This window comes from Microplitis mediator, chromosome 2 (genome assembly GCF_029852145.1).
Source record: "Microplitis mediator isolate UGA2020A chromosome 2, iyMicMedi2.1, whole genome shotgun sequence".
Classification (NCBI taxonomy): domain Eukaryota; kingdom Metazoa; phylum Arthropoda; class Insecta; order Hymenoptera; family Braconidae; genus Microplitis; species Microplitis mediator.
This window is the reverse complement of record NC_079970.1, coordinates 7,239,027-7,265,763: the sequence shown is the minus strand read 5'-3', so window position 1 is coordinate 7,265,763 and position 26,737 is coordinate 7,239,027. Positions and strand designations below refer to the sequence as shown.

Genomic DNA, 26,737 nt, shown 5'->3' with positions numbered 1-26,737 from the left:
AGTTGCGACATTTTAAACGTAAACATTGCAACCGCAGTACAATCCTCCCCTTATACGGTACAATACCGTAATTTTACAGTAAACCCGCGCGTTTACGGTGAAGTACCGTACTTTTGCGGTAAAATACTGTAGGCTTGATGCACATCTACGATGAATTACCGTATATTGCCGTAATTCGGATCCGCCAGAAGTGTAACATGTAGTATACAACATTGTTTATGTAAGCATGTGGATTGGTGCCACAAGAATAATTTTGATGTGAAATTTTGATTTCGCAAAAAGTAATGAGTGAACATTCTGAAATTATGATGACAATTTGAACTATATATATATATATTTCGTAGAACGAAGAATGAGAAATCGTGCACTATCAAACAATCGGAGCGGCTTGTAGCAAAATGGGTCGAGTAGGGAATGTTCGTAATGCAGATTCATGAACGGAACGTCAATGGCAACACGACCGACTCTTTCCTTCCGAGTGAATTTTAAAAAATTTCACAAGATATATCTATACATAAGTATAAGTAAAGAAAAAGTTAAAAAAGAAAAATTATTATATATTCAGGTGACTCAGCGACTTTAGGCTTAGAAATTTTTTTCAATTCTAACTTTGTATTATCATGTAAATCATGGAAAAAACTTGGGTGCAAAAAAAGTCAATTGCTTATCACTTTCTATTTTTTTTTTTTTCTTTTCCTATTTCACTTGACTCAAACGGATAACGATTTATTTAAAGTGTCACTTAATACAAGTATTTTTAAGCTCTATATAATGAAGTACTTGAGATTTAAGTCGATGTACAGATCAAAAAAATTAACATTAACATTAAAAATGAATTTTTTAGAAGATATTGTATAAAAATAAATAGGGTTGTGCGAATATTATTCGAATCGAATATTCGAATAATTTGAATAGTTCGAATTATTCGAATAATTGTCTTGTGCTCTTAAATTAATCGATTTCAATGGAAAAGTTGTCTTGTTCGGGTGTATTTGACTCAATTTGAATATTTTTTTCATAGAACTCGTTACTAAAATAATAAAAATTTTATTGTAAGAAAAGTGTCATCCGGTCATATCCGGAATGAAAAGGTAAATTTTGTATTTTGATTCGAAAATTCTACATAAATTAAATAAAATATGCTACACGGCAAAATTTTTTTTAATTTTCCATATCAGTCAGTCTGCAAGATCTCTTAGAAATTCGATTTTCGAAAATCGGACTGAAACCATTAACTTCCCGAATTTTTGAAAATTTACAATTTTCTTAGAGGGAAGTCAAAAATGTTGAAAATTACGACAAATACAAATTCTTCTTTAATTTAATAATTAGTTTATTATTTGGTTTGAATTCAAATTATTCGAAAAATTCGAACTATTCGAACATTTCGAATAGTTCGAGTCATTCGAATTATTCGATTCGAGACGAATAATTCGCAAATTCGAATATTCGCACACCCCTAAAAATAACCTTTTTTTTTCATCGATTTATAAAATTAGTGTCGCATTATAGTGTTGCAAAAAAAAGGTAATAATAAAGTCAAGTGACGAAATACTAAAGATTTTTAGTACACAAAGGAGAAGAAAGCAGCATATGAATAATGATAAACACAAAAGACATCCACTTGTCGAGCACAAATCACACGACTACGTGGTTCTTCTTACTATATTATTATCATCATCATCATCATCTTTCTTCTTTATATTTTTTGTTTGAGAACAAATTTCGCGAAATGATGCTGTAGATAAAGAACAAAAAGAAAAGATATAAGAAAACAAGCAAATGAAAAGATGAAAGAAAAAATGTAAAACAAAATTAAATATATGTATATATAAAGTACTGTACATATGATAAGTTTTGTATATAATAGTTAGCAAGTCAATATACGTTTGATAGAAACAGTTATAGAGGAAACGTTTTGTTTCCCTGGCAACTACTTTTTTCCAATTTCTACGGAATGTCTCGGAATATGACCTTGACTGCATGCAGATATATCTTGTACTTGTTATGTACATGAATGAGCGAGCAAAAACCGACCCCTTCCTTTTGATTCAATCTCAAATACGAGTAGTATTTAAGAGCTTCCGAACTTCAGTACTTTCCGTAAATGTTCCTCTCTTGAATCACAACTCATTTCATTGTGATGACGTCGGTATGTTTATGGATCACTGAGCAGTTATGTAATATTTTGTCATCGAAATACAAGCTTTCAGAATATTATTTTTATTATGTAATTTACATATAAAAATACAGAGAAATTAACATTTTAGAAATTATAAATATAACTATATAGAACACAGGAATCCGCAATTAAAACTTTTATGGAACGTACTCTCTAAAAATGAATTAGTGAAATTCACTGCGAATTAGTGAATATGCACTAAGAACCAGCTATAAGTATACCACTAGTTGAATTAATGGTATATATATACATATATATACTTATAACTGGAGAAATAATGACCACTCACTGATTCGAAGTGAATTTCACTAATTCATTCTTAGAGTGGGTGTATACATGTGTATTTAAATAAATTTTATGTGCATTTTAGTTATTTATCGTGAATATATATATGTGTATATTTACACACCTCTGTTTGAAGCATACTAAAATGCTTTAATTTGCAAATAATTAAATGACAATATTTTTTTTTTTACTAGAAAAAATATAGAAATATTTATTGTTTTGAAAGAAAAAAAAATACGGTAACTACGCACAAAAAAATAATAAACAGTAAAATAAATAATGATGAGGGTTGAATATTTACTCTGATGTTTGTATGTTTTATGATTTTCCATGCATGCATATTTATGTCGCTGATCAAAATAATACAGTTTTTAAAGTAAGTTTTTTTTTTTTTTTTAATAAATCTTGGTCATTCAGGACAATATATAATACTTAGTGTTAAACACATGAGAAATTTACTATCAGACATCAAGTAAAGGGCCAAATTATTAACACTAATTTGGTCGATTTTTTATTTAACTTCTGTCAACATTTGAAAAAGACACATATTTTTATATTTTGTAAAAAATTTTTGGTGTGAAAATAGTTCCCAAGGACATTACATGGTCTACTTGGTGTGAAATTTTCTTGGTGTGAAATATCAAAAGGTGTACTTTTAACACGGTATGAATGTTTTCTTTCACACCTTGCGGTGTTATTACCTCAAATATTGTCCGATAATATTATCTGTAGTTAAAAATTATCCAATGATATATAGGTGGCAGCACTAGTATACCATTATTATTATCGGTGTAAATTATTATAAAATAAAAATTAAATGCCTAGTGTCAAAATAATGGAGAGTTTTAAATAAATAACTTATACATTTACACCGTTGGCAATGTTGAAAATTTTAACACCAACTCATTCACATCGCGGACTCAAAATTTTTTAGTAAATTATTGAAAATTTCTAACTACAGATAACATTATGGGGCAATATTTGAGCTAATAACACCGAACGGTGTTAAAGAAAACATTCATACCGTTAAAAGTACACCGCTTGATATTTCACATTGTCAATTCACACCGAGGAGACAGTGGAATTTCCTCGGGGACCATTTTCACACCAAAAATTTTTTACGGTGCACATGTATAGTGATTATATTTTGAGTCAATAATAATTAGTTAATTTGAGTGGTTATATAAAATGCTTCACATTTATTTACGACTAATTAAATTAACAGAAGCATCAAATAATAAATTATGTTAATTAAATTGATCCATTATTATTATTAGGCATAATAATTTAATTGTAATGTGCATTTCCTATAGTGTCAATCATTGAGGCTTTCAATTTCATTTTTCAAAAAGAAATACTACAAAAGAGATTTTGTAACTTCTTCATTCAAAAAATAACTTGCATAGATATTTCCTTTTATGTCAACATATTTTTATTTGTTCATAAAAGATGACATAGGATCGATATTTAATTAAAATTACGTTAGCATAAAATGTTAATTAAATAAATATTCATTCAATGAAATCAAGAAATTTATTGTTCGTTTAATCAATGCAGTTAAACACAATTGGTTTTAATTAAATATACTAAATATTAAATCTATAATTAACTGAATAACTGTATATGAAGTATTTCGTTGAACAGATAGTTACTAAATTCATTGTTATTATTCATTTATTTACAACAAATTCTCATATAACAATTTAATTAGTTTTCGTAACGTAGTTAGTATTATAGTCGTGAATAAATTTTTGAATTTAGTTAGATAAGTAACTGAGTTTTACATAGGGATTTTATGTTGATACATAAACTCAAATATTATATAAACTCCAAAGTTTAGTCAACAATTCATCGTATGCTGATATAGTTTGATACAGAGTATGTTCCATAAGTTTTCATTTGGAGGCTATCGAATACATACAAAATCTAAATTTAGTTAATTTAGTCACACGTTTATAATATATAGGAGAGAGGGAGGCAAAACGGTGCTTAAAAAAATACTAAATTTTCGAGGACTCAAAAATACCCTAAATATTCTTTTTATTAAAAAGCCTTAGAAGTAAAAATTTGTTTTCTATAAAGTTTTGGGGGTATCCCGTTTTGCCCACCCTACCCCATTTTAACCCCCCGTCCCCTATATATATATATATAGTGCCAAGCTTTTAAAATAATAGAGTTCTGATCGATTTTAAGAGCTTGGCATCAAAATGAAAATATCTAGAAAACAATGCAGAATTTCAAAAAAATTTATCAGAGATAATTTGTAGGAAATAAAATTGTCTACAAAAAAGATTCTATGGCATTTTATGATAAGTCTGATAGTTTCGCCGGAAAAGTAAAAAGATCTCGAAATTGACTCTAACTTGACTTCGAGGTCCAATAACTTTTAAACAGATGGATTTATCAAAAAATAATAAGAGACTTTTTTTGTAGAGCTTTAAATTCCCGACAAAAATTATGCTGGGCTTATTCGTACAATGAGCCATTGCCGAGGTGAAAAATTCCAAACTAAAAAAAATTTTTCTTCCCATGTTATTTAAATGGGAAATCGAATTTTTTGATGCGCTAAGCCCCTAATTGACTTAGAATTTTTTTTCAAGCGGGAATATTTTTTTTGTTCTATAAATTGTTAGTTTTTCAGGTAGGACAGAAAAAAAAAATATCGCCTAAATAAGAAACACCCTAATATATATGGGGCATTCCACGCCAAATCAACCACTTTGGAATTTGACCCCTTTAATTTGGCTGAAAATTTTTTCTCTTTTTCTACCCTATCAAAAATGTTTCTCATAATTTTTTCAAATTTTTTCACCCAACCGAAAAAAAGTTATAAATTTTTGAAAAAAATGGCTTTTTTTATTTTAAATAGCTATAACTTGTTCAAAATTCGACTGATTGGAACGTTTTTTTTTTCAAAATTTTTGTTTTTAAATGTACTTTTTGAAAAAAAATACAAAAAAATTATTGCAACCTATTTTCATTGTTTTTTTGTAGATTTTTAGAAAAAATCAAAAATTTTTCGATGTTTACCATTTTTGATTTTTGATTTTTTTTTTTTATATGAAACTTTGACATTTTCTCCAGATCCTCAAATTTTTTCAGAGTGATGTTTTTTCGATTTATATTTTTTTTTTCCAATTGAAAAAAAAAATTATTTACAACTAGCCTTATTTCTCATAACACCATGCTTAAAATTTTTGAGAGTGCTCAGAAAATTTTCAAATTTGGAAAAAAAAATAAAAACAATAAATTTAAATGGTAATGTTCGAAATAATTTGAATTTTGTTCGAAAAATCAAGTTTAAAAATAGAAGGACCTTCTGAATAATTTTTTTGTATTTTTTTCTGAAAACTACATTTAAAAATGAAGAAAATGAAAAAAAAAAGTTTTCGTTTGGGCCATTTTTGGACAGATGCTGGCAATTCAAAAAAATTCCTTCTACACTCATTGTTTTATGGTTAAAAGAATTTTTTTTTGAATTGCCAGCATCTGTCCAAAAATGGCCCAAACGAAAACTTTTTTTTTTCATTTTCTTCGTTTTTAAATGTAGTTTTCAGAAAAAAATACAAAAAAATTATTCAGAAGGTCCTTCTATTTTTAAACTTGATTTTTCGAACAAAATTCAAATTATTTCGAACATTACCATTTAAATTTATTGTTTTTATTTTTTTTTCCAAATTTGAAAATTTTCTGAGCACTCTCAAAAATTTTAAGCATGGTGTTATGAGAAATAAGGCTAGTTGTAAATAATTTTTTTTTTCAATTGGAAAAAAAAAATATAAATCGAAAAAACATCACTCTGAAAAAATTTGAGGATCTGGAGAAAATGTCAAAGTTTCATATAAAAAAAAAAAATCAAAAATCAAAAATGGTAAACATCGAAAAATTTTTGATTTTTTCTAAAAATCTACAAAAAAACAATGAAAATAGGTTGCAATAATTTTTTTGTATTTTTTTTCAAAAAGTACATTTAAAAACAAAAATTTTGAAAAAAAAAACGTTCCAATCAGTCGAATTTTGAACAAGTTATAGCTATTTAAAATAAAAAAAGCCATTTTTTTCAAAAATTTATAACTTTTTTTCGGTTGGGTGAAAAAATTTGAAAAAATTATGAGAAACATTTTTGATAGGGTAGAAAAAGAGAAAAAATTTTCAGCCAAATTAAAGGGGTCAAATTCCAAAGTGGTTGATTTGGCGTGGAATGCCCCATATATTATCCATTACATTGAGTAAGTTTGCTCTAACTAAAACGGCAAAATGAAGACTTTATTAATAAGATTTATAAGTTTCGAAAAGTGTTTCATTTTGCAAAGATGTGAATTTCAACTGATCATGTTCAATCGGGTCCCTGTTTAGAAAATCTCATAGAATCCAATAGATTCTCATAGATTTCCATAGAGATTTTATAAGAATTAATGAGCTCTATGAGAAGTGATATAGTTAAGTATAGGACATTATATATACAGCTATAAGAATCTATCGGATTTTTTAAGCAGGGATAGTACAGAAAATTTTCCTGTCAAAGAAAAGGTGACTTTTTAATCAGCTCTTAAAATGTATTACAGTCTATAATAAAAATAAAAAATAAAATTCAATTAGAACAAAGCGATGGTAAAAGAAGACTTACTAAGCTTCGCGATTAAACTGTGCGATATTGAAAATCAGTAAAAGCCCATCAATCAATATTATAATGTTACTATTTTAACAAATGATCCAATTGATTTTGAATATTCACTTTAAAACCAAATGTGTTTAAGTCACATAAAATATGTTTAACGGTGTATTGAATATCTATCGATTGCTTATGATGTTTCAATGTTATTTGGCAACCGTGTTAATTTCGATCATACACTTCGTTTTAAGTGTTAATAATTAATGTATGATTATTAACACTAATTAGATGTAAATTGATTTTTTGAAGACACTTATAATTTGGCACACTGAGGAAAAAAAAGCAAACTAGACTCAGTTATCTTATAAAAGTCGCCGTTGGCTCAACGACGCTGAATTTCGAGTGAAAGACGTCTCGTTTGAGCGAATTGACGGTAGTTCACAGCAAGTATTTTTTTTTCTCAATGCTTATAATAAACTCTACAAGATTTATACAGATTTGTTCTTGCGAAAAAATTGAGGAAAGCTTTTAATAATTTTAAATAACATAATGTAGGTTACTAAATTTTTTTAAACAAAAATTTTAATCAATATTTTAATTTTAAAAAAATATATCCCTCTATCGGTCATAATGTTTCGATGAAAATTTATAAAGTTTTCGTCTACAATAGAGATCCTTTCAAATAATCTATAGTTTTTATATATAGACGCTATAATGTATTGTAGAGGTATTGTATCTATAGGAGTTTGAGAAAGTTCGACAAAAAAAGCAAGACATCGTCGCTAATGAAAATTTTTTTTTATTATAAGTATACTTTAGAAAAAAATTGTTCTTTTATATCCTAAAAATAACAATTATTTTTAATTTATAAAGTCATCAAAATTTCTGTTTAGTTATCGCACTATTCACATAAATTCTTTTATTTGTTTTAATTGAACCGAAATATGATAAAGCATTACGTTAGTCGCAATTTTTTTTTTTTTAAACTGAAAAATAATCACATTATACATTTATCATGAAAAAGTTGATACTAATGAACGAAGAGAAGTTTTATTAGCGACTTTTCTACAGGATTTGATGGATCGAAAGTCGAATTTTTCAGACAAATAGGTAAGAAAATCGAACTTGTCTAAAATCTGAGGACTGATATTTTTCCGTGATTAGCTTATTTTTCAACGAATTTCCTGTGAAACTAGAAGCTGATCTTGAACGAAATAAAAAACTTCATTAATTAATTGAAAAATTAATGACTTTTTCGAGACTTGTTTGGTGTTTATAAATAAATTTTTAACTTCATCATATAAAAAATTACAGTGCGCAAATTCCGCTGTCACTCAGCGAAACTGACGGAAGTATCTGTATATATAGTACATTCTATAGAAGTAGTTTAATATAGATTAGGAAATATGTATTTTCATAAAAAAAAAAAAAAATTCACAAATGGTTCCCTCATGCAATGTACTAAATTCAAATCAAATACATCTCAAAATTTTCATCGATAATTCAATTATTTATTTCATTTCAATATAAAAAGCTCTTAATGAATAAAATGTAGATTGGCACCAATAGAATTTTCTAACATGCAGTAAAACTGGAGCATCGTTTGCGGTAAGCCATGATGATTGCTAAATGTACACTTTTACTGCAATGTTCGTCAAGATATTTGAGATTGAATTTTTTTGGAATTCTGCCCGGAGTGAATGTTTCATATTTTTTTTTTCGTTTTGCTATACTAGATACAGGAAAGCAACCTAACATTGCTATGAGGTAAACTTCAATAGGCTTTTATATTTCACCACAGTAAAACGTACACGAAAAAAAGAATTTCTTGGCGCAAGAAATTTATTTTCACCATAAAAACTTTTTTTTTGCCCTAAGAAAAGTTTAGTTTTCAATTTATATTGCAAAAAATTTCTAGGGGCAAGTAAAAATTTTTTGCGTCAAGAAATCATTTTTTTCTGTGTATTTACAAAATGAGCCAAAGAAACAACTTAAGTTTTGTTATCAAAATTTTTTGCTTTAATTTTTATAAGAAAATGAACTGGATATCGATACATACATATATATTATTAAAATACAATTATTTTATGTTATATAATTTTGTTTCAAAAGGTTTTCTTCAGAACTACCCGGCACTTTAACTGACAATACATTGCAAAAAAAACGAGAATATATATACATATATATTCACTGACTTGTACTATTTGATCTTTTCTATGGAATTTTTAATATCATACACTATAACATAGTCTACTATGTATAAAAAATTATTGCCACCTGACGTATAATCAACTTGAATGATTCACTTGAATGAAATGAGAAAAATTTTTAACTTCAAAAAGCTCAACATATTTACATGTGAATTGTTGTAAAATTCTTTAAAACAAGAATACTTTGAAAATCCAGAATTTTAGCTTTACAAATGTACCTTTGAAGGAATAAAAAAACTTTCTAGTTATGCAAATAATTTCATTTAATAGAAATTCAAAGAAAAAACTGGGTATGGCTTTGAGTATTTCCTTGAGAAGTTGTTGAAATTTTTACAATACTGCATTATTTTATTAAAATATAACTTTTTTTTACACTTCAGTGAATCGAGCAACAGGAATAAAAAATGAAGAACACTAGCGATGAATAGAAATGTTTATGCCAAGCAATTGCGGTAAATTGAGTAAGAAATTATAATGATCGCTTCAATTTAAATATTGATCGACGATAATTATTTATGAACGAATAAAACAAAAAAATGGGGAAATACTTACTGGTTGTGTCGATTCCGTTGGCTAATGGGCATCTTTGTGTAACAGTGGACGAAGCTTTTATCGGAGGCCAACAGAGAATTGAATCCCAAACCCAACTGCACCAAATTTCTAATATTAAATAATTTTATATTAATGTTTGAGACGAAAAATGATCCGTACAAAATACTAATTAATTTGAAAAAATGAAAAAAATATAAAATAAATCATGAAGTTTATGAACATTCGTAAATTTTAGATTTTATAAAATTTTACCTCCATCGGGAATACTAAAGTTGTGATGCTGAAGCCCGCAAAGTTCTTTTGTATTGTTATTAGCATCCGAGAAATCCGACATCCTTTTTTATTTTGGTTTATTGTTTTTTCTAATAATTTTTTTATTCGTATTTTTTCTCACATTTCAAACGTATGAATTTTTCCCATGCGGTAGGATTTTTTCCATCAATTCACGCTTCATAAATATTTTTTGCCCGCGCTTAATTTTTTCTCGACATTTAACTCTGCTCAGTTTTATGATTATTATTAGCGTTTTTTTTTTGTTGAACTTTCTGCTCTAGTAAAATTTTATTCACTAATGCGATAATTCATTCACGCAATTAACTTCGTTCATCTAAAGTTGTAAGAAGTTTAAAAGTGAATCAAATTTCAGATATTTTCTTCTTTATTTTTATATTATGGAAAAAGTTTGTTGATATTTTAACCATGATACCTTTACCATTCATATTTATTTATTAAATTCATCGGTATCGGTATAATAGATTAAATTATATGAAATTTTTAATTATAAGCTTTAAATTTTTTTCTTTTTTTTCATTTTTCTTTCTTTGCATGATGACAAATTAAATCTAAAATTAAAAAAAAATAATAATAATAATAATAATAATAATAATAATAATAATAATAATAATATATCACAGTAAAAAAGGATTCGTCAAAACCAACTCTCATCGTGTGTAAAACGAACGTTTTACACTTATTTATATGTTATTTTAAAATGTCATGAGTGTTGAAGAAGTCACAAACGTATGTGTTAAAAAAGTAAAAAATTTTACAAGAATTTTTTTGTAATGGTCGAGATTATTTTTAACATATTTTGTGTGTTGATTTTACAGTCACATATAAAAAGTGTTACTTTCGTATAGAATAATATTTTTAGATGTTAAAAAATCAATCGATTGCGACAGTTCAAATAATGTTAAAAATAATAATTAATATAAGAGCGAGAAGAACGACGACGAAGAAAACAATCTTTTGTTTTTATTGTTTTTGTTTAATTTATTTATTCTTTGTTTTTATCTATCTGTCATTCTGTCTTTTCTGTCATTAGGAGTTTTTTTCATTTAATTAAATAAAGTTATTATTATTTATAATTGAGTCTATTTTATATAAATTCTAACAAATAAAATAAATACTGTGTGTTAAATTGACACCCAAAAGGGTTAAAAATTCAACACTCAGAAATTTAACACTTGCTTCTTTTTACACTTTGACGATTCGTTTTTTATTGTGTAATGTATAACATCATTTAAAAAAAATACACGGAGAAAAATGTTGGCTCAAAACCTAGCAATTTTTATTATGCTGTCGACCAAACTTTAAACAGGAAGGGAAGCATCCAAAAAATTATTATGCTCTTATGAAAAATTATTATGCCGCATCACAATTATTATAATGTATGGAAGTAATTGTTATTAAATCTAATCGATAAGTGTCTCGCGCGTAGTAAGAATTATGATACAGCATAATAATTTATCGTATGAGCATAATAATTTTTTGGATGCTTCCCTTCCTGTTTCAAGTTTTGTCGACAGCATAATAAATATTGGTAGGTTTCGAGCCAACATTTTTCTCCGTGTATATTTGAAAGGTCATAATAAATTTTTCTTATAACAGATTTTAGCTCTCAAGTAATCAACTCACGATGAATTCCAGCTGTTCAATTAATTTAAATCACTCCAAGTCAGGTATCAATGAGTGAATATCAGCAACTACTAGAAAAATAAAATTTCTAGTTATTTTAAAAAATTATATATTTCATAGCTATGGTTAAAAAAAATTATTATTATTATTATTAATATTATCATTGCTATAAACAAATGCCTATGAGATGATAAATAAAAGAATATATTTTTCAGATCAAATCTTTCGCATGAATGCAGATGGGAGTAGATTAAAGTATCGATCGAATTTCTTTTCAACTGGACATTGAACAGGCTTTCAAAAAGATTGGAAATATTAAATAAAAGAAAGTTTTTTCTTTATTTTATAAACATGTGAAATAAAAATTACTTGAATTTAAATATATGAATTTTTATTTTTAAAATTTATACTCAATATAAATAAAGAACTAATTCTTCATTTTTCAAAGAAGTATGTTATAAAAGAGTACATAATGAAACTTCGAAAACTAGATCAAAACTACGCAAAACTTTTCAAGAATATAAAAATGAAAATAATAAAAAAATATCGAACTAAGGAAATAAAAAAAAATTTCTTTTTTTACTATATAGACAACTAGAGAAAACTAAAATATAATTTTTCAAGTTCTGGAACGGGATAAATTTTATGATTTTCAGAAAATAAAACAAAATTCTTCAAAATCAAAAAAAGTTATTCCAAATATTTACTTTATTAACAATATTAATAAGAAATTTATTTTCCGTCGATAATAAAAAATATTTAGTGATAAAAAAAATTTATTTCTTCTCAATAGATATTTGGGAAAATTTTCACTCATATTTTCCGGTTCGAAATAGCTCCAAATATGTTGATCAATAAAAATACTTGTGTAGTGGATCTATACACGGAGGAAAATGGGCTTACAAAATTTACAAACTTTTATTATACTATCACTGCAAAACACCTAAGTGTTTTATTGCCATTTAAATACATTGTAGTCACTTTCTAAACTTTTGCAAGTGAGTAGAAAGTGACTACAATGTGTTCAAATGGCAATAAAACACTTAGGTGTTTTAAATTAAAATACTTCGATTTACAGCGTGCTGTCGACAAAACTTGAAACAGGAAGTTGAATTGCCAAAAAATTATTATGCTACACTATAAAAAATATTATACACCTAAAACTTATTATAAATTGTCATGAATATTGTTTGTCTAAATTAGGAATTATAGTAGAAAATAAAAAATTTTTAGAGGCTGAAAATAATAATTATAATGTAGCATAATAATTTACAGACCACTCAACTTTCTGTTTTAAATTTGGTCGACAACATAATAAAAATTCGTACATTTATTGTCTCCATTTTTCTCCGTGTACAATTTTCCGACTTATTTCTGCTTATACTCTTGTAAATAAATTAATATTACTTAAAATTTGTTTCCTAGTCAAGTAACGAAGATTATTATTTGATGTACTTTTAAAAAATATTTAAAAAAAAAGAAAAATGTCAAGTTATACTTCACCACCGTTTATCCGGGAAATCCGGAGAGGATTTCAAAAGATAACAGGCATAAACGTAGAGTCAGCGAAACTATGAATGACAAACTATATCAATACACATGTACTCAAGTCATTATTTCACGTTATTTACATTTACAAAGAGTAACCACTTTTTCAAAAAATATAATTATGAATAAAAATATTGACCTGCAATTATACACCTTATCTAATGAAAAAGAAAAAAAAAATATATATATATATATATATATATATATATTTCGCATATATTCAATGTCAGCACTGACTTTTAAATCCAATTATTTCACGGTCGACTGTCATCCGGCTTTTCTGACAAGGTCTAGAAAATTTTCTTTGTATTACACTTAAGAAATGTGTAGGATTATGTATAGAAAAAACAGTAAACGATATAAGGAATCACATAAAATATACATTATATATCGATAAATAAACATTATAAATTTTTTTTTTATGTGAAATCGATTTAATTGAGAAAAATTTACTTTCTTTAATCTACAATTTTATTATAAAATCAACAGATGTTTTATGTTCAATATCAATTATTGTTTTGAGAAACTTAAGATTATGCTGTTGTATATTTGAATCAATATTTCTACTCAATTTATGTAGTCAAAAAAAAGAATAAACACTAAAAATTTTTAAATCCAATTAAATTTTTTGTTACTTTTTTTTTAAATGATTAAAATTCAAATCTAATTTTGAGAAAAAAAAAATCATGAAATGAAATAGTTATTAGTTCAATGCTGATTGATTATTTAAAAAAAAAATTTTATAATAAATTGTAAGCCAATACTCTATTTAAAAGTATTAGAATTATCCAAGATTGATTAAAAAGTTTGACGTATTAGGAAATTTCTTTTCCTCTTTTTTTAGAGCATCACCTGAATAACTGTAGAAAGTTAATGGATTATCAATTATAAAGTCCAAAAGTTTTTTAAAACTTTTTTGTAAATCTAGTACGTTCGTGTACTCAGTAAGTAGCAAGATGTGCTCATCGGATTTCCTGAGATTCATTAAAATTACTTGTAGGATTTAATGACTCATTAGTTCTAAATTATTTTATAAACTCAATAATTAACTAATTTGATGTGGTTTATTGAACAGTAACGTTGAATATTAGATAGTTATATTTGATTACATATAAATTTTATTATTTATTTGAATGCGGAGAGAATTTTTTGATAACATTTACCCTACAATTTAGAATACATCTGGGCCAAAAAAAAATTGATAGCTTCTGTTTTATTGTTTACTCTTTTTTATTTAAAAATTAAACGAAATTGAGTTTTTTTACCCCATAATTGAACCCTACCTAGTAACAGAAGAGTAGTTATTTATCCTGGCCCAGTTTTACTCACAACTAACGAGTAAAATTTATTTGATATTTCTCCCCGTAAGTAAAAAATCTTGAAAAATTAATTTATTATTAAATTACTTAGAACATAGTTAACAATAAACTAATTTTATATTTATTATAATTGCAATCATGCGTCGCACATTTGAAATTGTTGGGTGTCAATCTAATCATCCTATAAACTTTGCTTTAAATAATAATGATCACATACATTTCCATTTATTTGAATGCGTTCGCGTGTCTTGTAATCAGTTTCCCACATATCAGTTGTATTCTCGCTATTCTCTTGTTCTTACAGATACATGAGATTTGCATACAGAGATGAACAAAGTCATTATTATTATCATTACTGTTGTCACTATCACTATATATACACTGTAAAAAATTTTTGGACTCGGTGAAAAAATTTTGCTGTGAAAATTACATCAAATATTGTGTTAAATTTACAAGGTGTGTAGGTGTGTAAATAGTCTCTGGATTTAATCAGTGATATATTTGGAACTGATTCGCAGTGAATATTCACTGATTTGCAACACTTTTCACTGACTCATTTTAAGAGACTGACGATTATCTGGCTCATTTTTTAAATTTATCAATCTCATGCGAAATATTTTAATTATTATTAGAATAAAGAGCCTCCAAATATTTTAACAAGATTAATTAATTTTTAGATGTCCCTTAGAATTTTGAAAATTTTAATAATCATAAACACAAGATAACTCTCTTAAAATGAATCAGTAAATATTACTCTGATTACTGAATATTCACTGCATAAATAGTCCTAAGTATATTACTGATTCAATCAGTGATATACGTGGGAATATTTTGTGATAAAATTGATATTTTCGTAAGAATGCAAAATAATACTGAAATCTACTATGAATTTAAATGTGACGTTTAATAACTTTTAAAAGAGTAAATTTATCAAAAAATTATAAGAGACCATTTTTGTAGAACTTTCAATTTCTAACAAGAATATGTATTGACCTTTCCGGTACCATAATTAGCTGATGAGTTATGAAACTCCAAACTTACAAAAAAAAATTCCCCGTGTTATTTAAATAGGGAATAGAAAATTGCAATCAGGTAGTATTTAATATTAATATTAAGGGCTCCAATTTTAACAGGAGTCTTCTTTTATCCTACTGAAATTTTTAAGAATGTGTTTTTGAAAAAAAAAAAAATAGTTAATTTTTTTGAATCGATCTAATATGTATATATTTGTTCCCTTTAAGAAATTAATAATGAGTTGTCAAAAAAATTGAATTGCAAAAGTAGTAATGAAAAAGTAATAAAAGATAGATAATTGTATGACTTTTGAAAGTGAAAAAATTCTCAGTGATCTATAAAATTTTTTTGATCAAAGCTCGAAATTTTGGAAGCTTTGCATTTATGAAATAATCAACTCGTTTTGGGGTAAAACCAATAAATTTCATAAATGAAGGAAGTACTTGTCACTTAACATATATATATATATATATATAGTTATATGGAGAGTAAAGACTTGTACTTTTGCTGTTAAATAGGACAATCGATATAGAGAAAGAGGGAGCGAAAAAGAATAGAGATAGAGAGTAAGGTCATGATGATGAGGTCCAAGGACAAGGTTTCTTTTGTAGGTCACATCTACTATTTCCTCATCATTTCGATATTACATCAATTTAATTACATAATGTACTTAGTAATAAATTTTTATTTAATAACATTTAATTTTAAGAACAAATTATAATAGAAAAAAGAATTTGTTTTTTAAATTTTTCAAGTAGTTTTTTTTTTTTAATTTCGAGACTTTATAAAAATATTTTTAATTAAAATAATTGTTTGGGAAAACTTCTCTTTGTTTTTAAGACGATTAATAACTTTTTTGTTGAATGAAATTTTTTTTTTCTTAAGATAATATATCCAAATGAACAAAAATAATTTTAAATTGAATATTCAAGTACTTTTTACTCATTTAAGTTATAAAGAGTTAGAAGGAAAAAAGAGTAAAATGATCAAGAAATTTTATTTTCAATTGAAAGTTCACTGTTTTATTTTAGATCTTATTTTTTTTATTGATAGATTTTTATAACGAACCGAGTGAAACTGACATCAAAAATATACAATGGAAAATTTATTCGCTTTAATTTTCTCCGATAATATTTTAAAATCAATGTAATAAAGACATAAGTTTTAAACATTCAAATTTCTTTTATTATTAAAAATATTGTATCCTAATTTAACATTACAAAAAAATTTTATTTTTTAACGAAAAATTTTTATGTAACATTATTTACCATCGTAAGAAAAAAACTAATATACTTTAGTAAGTTTCCGAGACTATTCATTTTATTTATTTTTCTTTCGTCTCTTTTCTTATTCATTTATTTTATTTTTTTTCTCATTAGAATTTAAGAACGAAATCAATTTGATTTGTAGTGAACAATAATTAAATTTTCAAAATTAAAACAATTGATCAAGAAATTTTCCTACTAGTACTTGGAAAGATTAATGAATTTTTTCAACTAGTATTAGACAATAATCAACAAAAACGTTCTCATAAATTTTAATCAATCCTAAGTAGATTGTATTGTCATGCAATATAAGATATCTCTTGGTAATTCTATAAAGTAGAATTTAGTGGAAGTGAAGTTCAAAAAATTAAAGTTTACGTTTAAGTTTAAGTTTAGTTTATAGTTTAGTTCAAAGTTTGATTGTTGAATAAACAAAAGTTCAGTAATGAACACTTACAAGGTTATATTGCAGTTGAAAAAATAACACAGTGTGAAACAAAGCTAAATAAAACACAAAGTATCAGGTAATACCGCCGGGAAAATAAAAAAAAAATCTATATTAGAAGCACGTGTCTTCGTACAGGCATAGAGAATACAATAATTTATTATTTTAATAAAAATTTATTGGGCAGTCGTAATAAAAGCAGAACTAAAATGAAAGTAATATATTATTTTATTAAATCAATGTCGTCATGACACTAATTGCCTGTAGTTTCTGATGTAATTAACACAATGATTGACGTCGATGACTGATACTAAATAGACATGACAGTCTCTGAGTATTCTATCTTTGGAATATAATGATGATCTACATAAGCAAATTAATGTAACTATAGACGTATGCAAATACTATCCGAATTGAAAATTACTATATGATTTGAATGGTATTAATTTTTTGAATTATTCATAAGTTTTGAAATTTTTTTTAGCTTTTAAATCATTTTTTATATTTTAATTGTTCTATTCAAATTTGAATATTCTGTTTAAATTAAGAATATTTCATCTTAAATGATATCGATACCCATGGGCAAGAGAAATTTTTTTTGAGTGTGGAAAAATTTCTTGAGTCAATAAATTTTTTCCAGTCCTACGAAAATTTTGGTTTTCATTTCATAATGCAAAATAATTTTTGCACCAAGATATCCTTTTTTCCTGTGTACAAAGTATACAATTTTTCGTATTTGTGTGAAGAAAAAAATCTATGTTAAAAATTTTATGTTAAATGTCTAACACTTTTGTGTGTTAATTTAACAAACTAACTTTGCATTGTTTGATCAGTTTATTTTTAACACAAAAAATTTTAACTGAAACAAAAGTACCCGAATCAAAAATACTAGTATATTACACACCTAGAGAGGAAAGTAGCATATTCCAACCCACGTGTGTAATTGCCTGCTCGAGACAAAGGCGAGGGTGGCAAACACGCGGATTGAGACGTTCTACCTTCTTCCGTGGTGTATATACGATTTTTCACCAGACCTGCACCTGAAAGTTTGAATTTTTTCCACTGTATGTGGGAAGAATGGCACATGCACTAATTTTTATCATTTGTTTTCTCATTAAAAAAATGACCGACTTTCTTTCCTCTAAACAGGGCAGAAATTTAAACTTTCGTTGCGAGTATAGTAAAAAGTCTATTAACATTCTTTAGTGTTACTTTTAAAATTTATTGTGTTATTTTTTTTACACAAATGAATAAAGGTAAAACAACATAAAAATTTGTGTAAAATATTGTTCTAACACAGAGTTTTGTATCAATTTCTACAAAATTTTTTTTACTGTTTACAAGATATCAATTTAAAAAGTTCAAAAGTGAACTACAAATAATTGCCAAATAGGTCATTTAAACTACTCGTCATTTGTGATAAATTTTTTTAAGATGGGAAAAAGAACACGAATTTTCTATGACTTCTAGGACCAAAATCTATGCGTCTTGTTCATAGAAAAAAACTTGGCTTTGAGACAAAATAAAATCTGTCTTGTCCTTTTGACGTCCTAAAGTTGTCTCTGAGCTCTTGGGTATATTACAAATGTATAAAAATTTTTCTCTCAATAACTCAAGAATAATTCAAATTTTTGGAACAATTAGAAAACTTACAAATAATTTCGATTATTAAATTCGAATATTAATATTTGAATCAATAAAAATAATTCGTAAGTTTGCGAAAATAAAATTTATATGATGTTTAAAAAAAAAAAAAACCTGTCATATCAACAGCAATAAATGACAATTAAAAATAATGTTCGAATATTGGAGGTAATAAATACGTTTAAATCTGTTGATTGTCCATAAAGATTGATGTGGACACGATCAATCAAAGATAATCGTGGATGAAGGTTGAGGATAACTCTGATGTGTACACAAAATCAGGTCGGTCGTTTAATGCTTAATGCCACGCTCATCTAAAACCTGTTAGAAGTGTGTAGTCGGCATATTAACCAGCTAAAAGGAAGTAATATAGAGAGTTTGAGGGTTGAAGGTAACAGGCGAAGGATACTACATTAATATTCTGCGATGAACAGCAATATAACCGCGAATGCAAACATTACTAATTTGCTCAGTATTCACTCAACTGAAATCAATTCAGAATGTCAGGCAAGACTTGAATTTTTAAAATATCATTTTTTTACAAAAATTATCTTCATTTTTAATTTAAATTTTTATAAATATGTAATAAAGTTATACTGTAGAAATAAGTAAATAAATTAACCATACATTAAATTTTATAATTAATATTTTCTATAAATCAGTATTTTTATATTTTGACGCTTATCCTTCATACGCAGAACAGTATTTAAAAGCTTTATATACATATACTATAAATAAATAAATAATGAGTAAAAAATGAATACGAAGATATTTATTGAAATAAAAAAATTTAATAAATAGTTCAAGGTAATTTGTTTGTTATCTTCCATTGTTATTGATTTTTTTTTTTTTAATTAACGTATGAATAAATATTATGACTTTTGTTGTGAATAATTTTGACAAAATTAAAACCCTCGCAGATTTGAATCACGGTGGAAACACCGTGGAAGTGTAAAAACCGTGGATCCACCGGGGTTACACGGTGGGTTTGTTCCATTTCACCACCAGGTATACACAGTGTATCCACTGTGATTAGACCGTGTATCCACCGTGATTACACGGTGGCTTTGTGCCATTTCACTACCGTGGTTCCACGGTGTATCCACCGCGTAATCACAGTGGTCAAATGGAACAAACCCACCGTGTTTCCACCGTGATTCAAATCTGCGAAGGAATGTATATTTACTTTCGATAATGCATTTCTGCATTACGGCAGTAAAAAATACGTATTCCAATTCTTTAAGACGGCGGTCTTTTTACTACTTATCAGTAACCCAGGGAACACCGTCACTCGAATGTAACCCTTTCACACATGACGAACTAAGAAATTGCGTATTTTCTAGTCATTGGCTCTCGATAGAATTAAAACAGAATATTCCAAAATGATTCCACTACACCTATCAAGCGATAGATGCGCATATCTACGTAAGTACTATACTTACATCCACTGATAGAAGTATTTATTTGATATTAATAAATGTATTTATTTGCAACAGTTTTTCAGCATTATTTGGCTGAAATAAGTATTTGTTTGCCTCAAATATAGATTTATTTATCCTCAATTAAAATTAATTGTGTGTATTATTTTCTTTAAAAAAAATTAAATTAAACAGTCCTATAAATTATTTATCATACTCTCTAAATCTGAAACAGTGAAAACCACTGAAAAGTAGTGTATATACACTGTTTCAGATTTAGAGAATAAACTTGCTTAATTAACTTCATGTGTCATTTCTCTCTATTCAAATAAGCCATTTATTAACTATTAAGAAATATTTAATTGATTCAAATAAATCTCATTCAATAAATCATTTGTTAACTACTAATAACTATTTATTTGGCTCAAAATAAATACTTCTATCAATGTAGATATGTCCTGGGCCCTGGGTATATTACTGTTAACAAATTATACCATAATACTTTGGTAATTTATAATACAATTTGTGCACATGTTAACAGTAATGGTTTAAACCATAAAATAAAACTAAAAAAATAGACTAATATAATTTTTATGATTTGCTCATATATTAGTGTTGATTGTTTGGGACAAAGAAACATGGGCTAGATTAAGATGTGGGAACTTGGGGAGACGAAGAAAAGGTTTTAAGGATTGGAGTTGTAGACTATGTGGAAGAGGCACAGAAAATCTAGAACATGTCTTTAGCTGTGGGGAAGTCATCAGACTGCAAGAAGGACGCATACAAGAGTTCATTGAAAAATGGAAGGATAGGAAGCAGGAATGGGAAATGCACTGGCTGTTAGTCAAAACGATGAGAGGAACATCAAAATGAGTTACAAATTCGTTAGAGTTGTTGAGAACAAGTGGAGAGATATATAGAAACGTTATTTGGATGATAGGAGATTTTGGAAACTAAGTGGCTGATAAAAAGTTCGCGGAGAGTATAGGGACCGTGCAAGAACTGTAGAGGCAGTACTTTCGTCGAAAGTACAGCGTCCTAGTGTTAAATAAAAAAAGTATAGTAATGCAAGCATTGTAGTAAACAGTATTGGTTTTTTATAAAATATGTAAAAAATAATAATATTCGAGTTTTAACCGATTAGAAATAATCTGGTTAGAGGTCAAAACGATAAAAAAGGACAAACATTTGAATTTGATCATATTTTAATTATAATAGAAACCGAAGATTCGAATAAGCAATCGGTTATAACCTGCACAATTGTCGCTCAAACCAGTGTTTCCAATGTTTAAAGAACTATAATTATCGAGAGTTTGTTAAGGTTTCAAGGTAATAAACGCGGTATTCAGTGAACTTTCGGGGAAACGATAAAACAGTGTATCATTTTTATACGGCATATTTGAACAGCCGCGAATACAACACGATACTCTTGATGAAAATATCTCGAAAATGTATTCTACTTAAAAAAAAAAGAAATAATTAAAGACACTGATAATGCTAAACTAATACTGTTTATCATCACTTCGCTTGTAATTTTTCTCGGCATATCGCATACAGGTCAACTTTCTCAGTCCCTATTGGTGACGATAGATATGAAGGAAAAATGTGTTATAAGAGAAAAGTGTTATGTTAATTATTTAAGATGATTTATGTACCACAAGTTGTATGAAAATTGCAAATGCTCCTGGGGCATGTAATGAAAATAAATTATTAGTATTAGTATGGATTGTTTGAATGAATAAGAAATATAAAAATTTCCCATTTCAACGGGTCTTAAAATGTTGATGACATGTGTCTGAGAAGGAAAAGTCTGTGCGCTCGTACGCGGCTTAGCGGTGACTCCTGAAACTACGCCAAGTGGAGCAGTATAATTAATATACCGTACGCTGCCCTATATATATACACGTTATAATATTTATTTAACTTTCGATAATAGTAAATTTAAGACTTTATTAAACATATGAATTTGTGAATGTTGTAGAACTACTAATTCGATTTGAAAGACGTCAAAGTCATTATCGTTCTTGTGCAAAACGAGTTTATACCCTAAAGGTAATACAGGCGGCGATATGTTAAAATTTAAATATCTTAAATACAAAATTATAATTATTAATTTATTATTTTTTTTTCTTTTTAGATCACATCGACATCTAGGTCAGAAATTTAATCTGGTATCAGTGAAAAAAAAATATATTAGACGTCTAATAAAAAAAGATTAGACCGTCCGTAGATTTTTTCAAGAATTCCATGATTATACAATCATCAAAATCAATAATTGTGCGAATTAGTGATGAGATTTGTCTTATTAAATTTTTATGATAATAAAAATAAACAAAAAATTATAGAGTAGAGATTTTAATAAACAAAGAAATTCAATTTATATTCAATAAATTTGGCAGCAATACTCGCGTAGTCACGTAGTAACTGTAGGTTGCTCCTATATATTGTATAAAATAGTTTGACAAAATTGAATACAATTAATCAGCTTCATGTCTTTGAGCTGTCTCATGTAACCTATTGTACGTTCTCTGTATTGATCAAGTACTCTCTGAGATTGTCTGCTAGTTTTCATCTTTTTTTTATGTATTCTGTTGGTAAAGTGAGATTGTTACGATTGCGTTGTAGCGTAGTGGATAACACTTTAATAGATGACTTACAATTAGTAAATAAGTAAGTTTGCTTTTATTTTAGTGTGTTGGGTTAAAGTTCACTGTTTTGTTGGTTCCTAGTAATTAATACTGAGTGCTGTTTCCTAAACATCTTGTCTGGTTTGATAAAGTATTGACTAAGTCTTGCTCGATAAAATGTTCTATTTGAACCCAATATTTCTTACTATATGATATACAAAAAAAGAAACAAAGTTTTTTTTTATTTATATTTTAATTTTTTATAAAAAAATTGCTACTGGTTTTGTTTTGCACTCTGGCGCTTTCAGTTCTCAATAAAAGTAAAATTGAGGTTCGGTGAAATAGACAAAAAAAAATTATGATGTGAAAGAATTTTTCCAGTTGAAATAATTTTTCTACTATTGCTTTATATAAAATAATAGATAAGTTTGATACTGATTATATCAAACTTTTTCATTTATATAATTTCTAATTATATATGTTTATAAATTTAAATAAAAATAATGTAAATTATTAATTTTTAAATTGAAGAATAAATTTTAAAAAAGGCGGGAAAAGTAAACATTTCACGACTCATTGATACGTTACTTTTTTAGGTCGTATAAATGTATTTAAATTTTTTATTTATTTATTTTTTTCTTTTTCCTTTCAATCAGAATCCTAAAAATTTTTCCGATAGAACTACGATATTTTTTTTTTTCTTCTTTTAACCAGATAGAGATTTTCATTTCCCCTTTATGATTTTTTTTGTGGCTTTGATACACGAAGGTAAAAAAATTATTCTTTATTAATATCGATTTTTATGACTATTTTACTTTGTTCACAAACACTCAAATATTTTATTTTCAATTAACGATATCAATTAAAATCAATTTACCATCACTGAATAAAATTTAAAACAAATTTTCCAATAGAAAAATTTTTATTGAATTACTCGACACAAAATAGTAAATAACATCTCAATCATGTCGAAAACGATTTCATTTAAAATAAATATGAAACGACAGAATAAAAAACAACAAAAAAAATATGATAAAATGATGAACATTCAAATCACAATAACATTTAATTACTTTTATCTAAATTCTCCACATAGCATTTAAATTTATGACATGACAATTATAAGTCCAATCGTACGTTCGTTTATGCATAAATGCACGTGTACAATGAGACCATTGAAACAGTAAGAAAAAATTCAGATTAAACAACTTCCTTTGTCTGTACTAATTACTCTGTTTTAATTTTTAATCACCATAATTCTTTTTTTTTGCTCGAGTTTTTTTTTCTTTTCTTTGATACAACGCCAAACTAAAAGGAACGACAAAACATATTTGTTTTATAATAAATTAAAAATTAATTGTACAAATGTTTACTTACCAAATACACAGTACCATAAAACACAAAAAGTTTTTAAATAAAATTATTTTCTCACCTCCGGGCGGAAAGCGTCAACTTTCGTCCCGCTGTGCAAAACGAAGTTGCCGCTTTCCGCCTCCGTCGAGGAGAAAAATAGTATACACTCCTCGGGAAGTAAATAAGAAAGCCTCAGATCACATGTTTGTTGACCTCGGCTTCGCCTCGGCCAACAATTACATGTGATCTGAGACATTTCTTACTTTACTTCCCTGGGTGTGTAATATACTATTTCATTTTAATCACATAATAATTTTAATTTACAATAATTAATTATTGGTGATCGAAAGGTGACTTTAAATAATTACAATCTTTTTAAAATCATTCAATAACACACGTGAGAGATGTAATAGGGAATCGGGGATTCAAATCATAAGGGATTGCTGGTGAATAAGAGCTTGTGAACGCGTCGAAGCACACGCGGCAACTGCAGTTCACCCTTTCATATTTCGAGAGAATTTTCTCTAACCCCTTTCCATCCCTCAAACGATATATATACTGGTATTCTACCCGCAGTCGCACACTCTTACTCATGCCCACCAATCACTTACTTTTCTATTTCTCTTCATCCCTCACGTGCTGAATTATATTTATTTGAAATATATATGTATATATATAAAGATACTCATAAAACTCTTCATTTTCATATGTATCTTCTTTTCTGTTCACTGATTTACTAAATACATTTTTTTGATTTTTTATTTTCTATTTATTTTTTCTTGAATACCTTACACGTGTGACAATATATATGTATATCTGAATGAAATTTCTTGAAATTTATTTGCGAGAAAATTGAAAATTATTATTGTACTCGTAATAAATAGAATAAAGTAACGTATTGAGAAAAAAATGATAGTTTACTGCAAAAAAAGCACTGTCATATATTTCATTTACTCTCCAAAAGTGAATTAGTGAAAATCACTGGCAAATAGTGAATATTTACTAATTTAAAATTATAGTCGTACCACTTTTTGAACTAAGACTATTACTCTGAAATAGTGAATATTACTTTGAATTAGTGAATATTACTCTGAATTAGATAAATAGATAGACAGATAGATAAATATATTTATTTGATCCTAGAGCCGTAGCTCCCTGAGGACCATCAAAGAATATAAAAAACCTTATAAAATATATACATGTGTATGTTTTACATTTTTAACAAAAAGATTATAAGTATATTGTACAACTAGTGCGATAAGTAGTGGGGTAATCGACAACACCGCACAAATTGAACACAGTTTTTTTTATCATTAATGCAATGTAAGTACTATCTTAGTGCTCGCTGTTTTATTCTCCAAGTAGCTTTTTGCTGATTCAACTGATGCCGCGACATTTTTGTGGGTTAAACGATAATCTGCATGCGACAAGAAGTAAATTTGAGTGCGACAAGTAAACTTGTCGCTCTCAAATTTACTTGTCGCACGCAGATAATCGTTTAACGCACACAAATGTCGTGGAAACAGTTGAATGGGCAAACAACTATTTGGCGAACAAAAGAGCGTGCGCTAAGATAGCACTTATATTGCATAAATGATAAAAATTAATTAATTATTGACATTCAAAAAACGATTAAAACAAGCAATCTTAAATTCTTCAAAAGTTTGCATTGTCATTAGTTCTGGTGGTAAAGAACTCTATACATGCATATCATGAATTAAAAACGAGTTTTCATATATTGATGATCTACATTTTGGTATTCTTAAGTAGTCTTGCCTAATATCTTCTCTACGTAACAAAACAGGCAGAAACTCTAATTTTAATCTAAATAGTTGGTTAAAGACCAAATGTATTTCTTTATAAAATAGGCAAGCAATAAAAAAGCCTCTCCTCGATTTTAACTTTAACCAACCTAATCTTTTATAATAAGCACTGAAGTTCAAATCTAACAATTTTATAAATGAATCTAACACACGCATTCAGTTTCCTTTGTAATTTTAGTTGTAATCTATTTGTAATATTAGTAAAAGCTGCAGTACAATAATCAAAAATCGGAATTAGTGAATATTCACTAATTTTTACTAATTCAGTTTTATAAAAAGTAGGGAAAAATTAGGGTATTTGAAAAATAAGATATCAATTGTAATTTTTTTTTTATATTATATTTTTCAAATTATTAAAATTACTATAACTCGGAAACTATGGACTTTAGCGACTTGACTCATAGGACTTTTTTTGAAGGAAATAAAATTTCCTATAAAATTCCTATTAACATTTTCAGTGTAGTTTCATTGGTTTACGTTCTGCAAGCCAATAAAGGTCAATTTCATAGGAAAAATGAATTTC

General features: G+C 27.0%; 1 protein-coding gene and 1 long non-coding RNA gene across 13 annotated transcripts in view; one reads left to right on the top strand and one right to left on the bottom strand.

The window, feature by feature from the left end:
- The window catches only part of LOC130663587 (PDF receptor), a 42,398-nt gene extending 17,530 nt beyond the window's left edge, over positions 1-24,868 (bottom strand). For 3 of the 12 annotated variants that reach the window (XM_057462891.1, XM_057462880.1, XM_057462892.1), the window contains exons 1-5: positions 24,416-24,868; positions 24,112-24,346; positions 11,759-11,829; positions 10,094-10,683; positions 9,842-9,949 (exon numbers count right to left, since the gene is read on the bottom strand). In XM_057462891.1, the coding sequence (XP_057318874.1) occupies positions 9,842-9,949; positions 10,094-10,175 (190 nt within the window). In that variant the 5' untranslated portion in view covers positions 10,176-10,683; positions 11,759-11,829; positions 24,112-24,346; positions 24,416-24,868. The remainder of the gene's footprint in view (positions 1-9,841; positions 9,950-10,093; positions 10,684-11,758; positions 11,830-24,111; positions 24,347-24,415) is intronic. The other 9 variants (XM_057462889.1, XM_057462890.1, XM_057462886.1 and 6 more) reach the window with 9 other exon arrangements.
- On the top strand, positions 2,789-10,252 carry LOC130663588 (uncharacterized). Its single transcript, XR_008989222.1, has 3 exons — positions 2,789-2,843; positions 9,192-9,579; positions 9,670-10,252. It is a non-coding gene; the product is annotated as an uncharacterized LOC130663588 (long non-coding RNA).
- Positions 24,869-26,737: the final 1,869 nt, after the last annotated feature.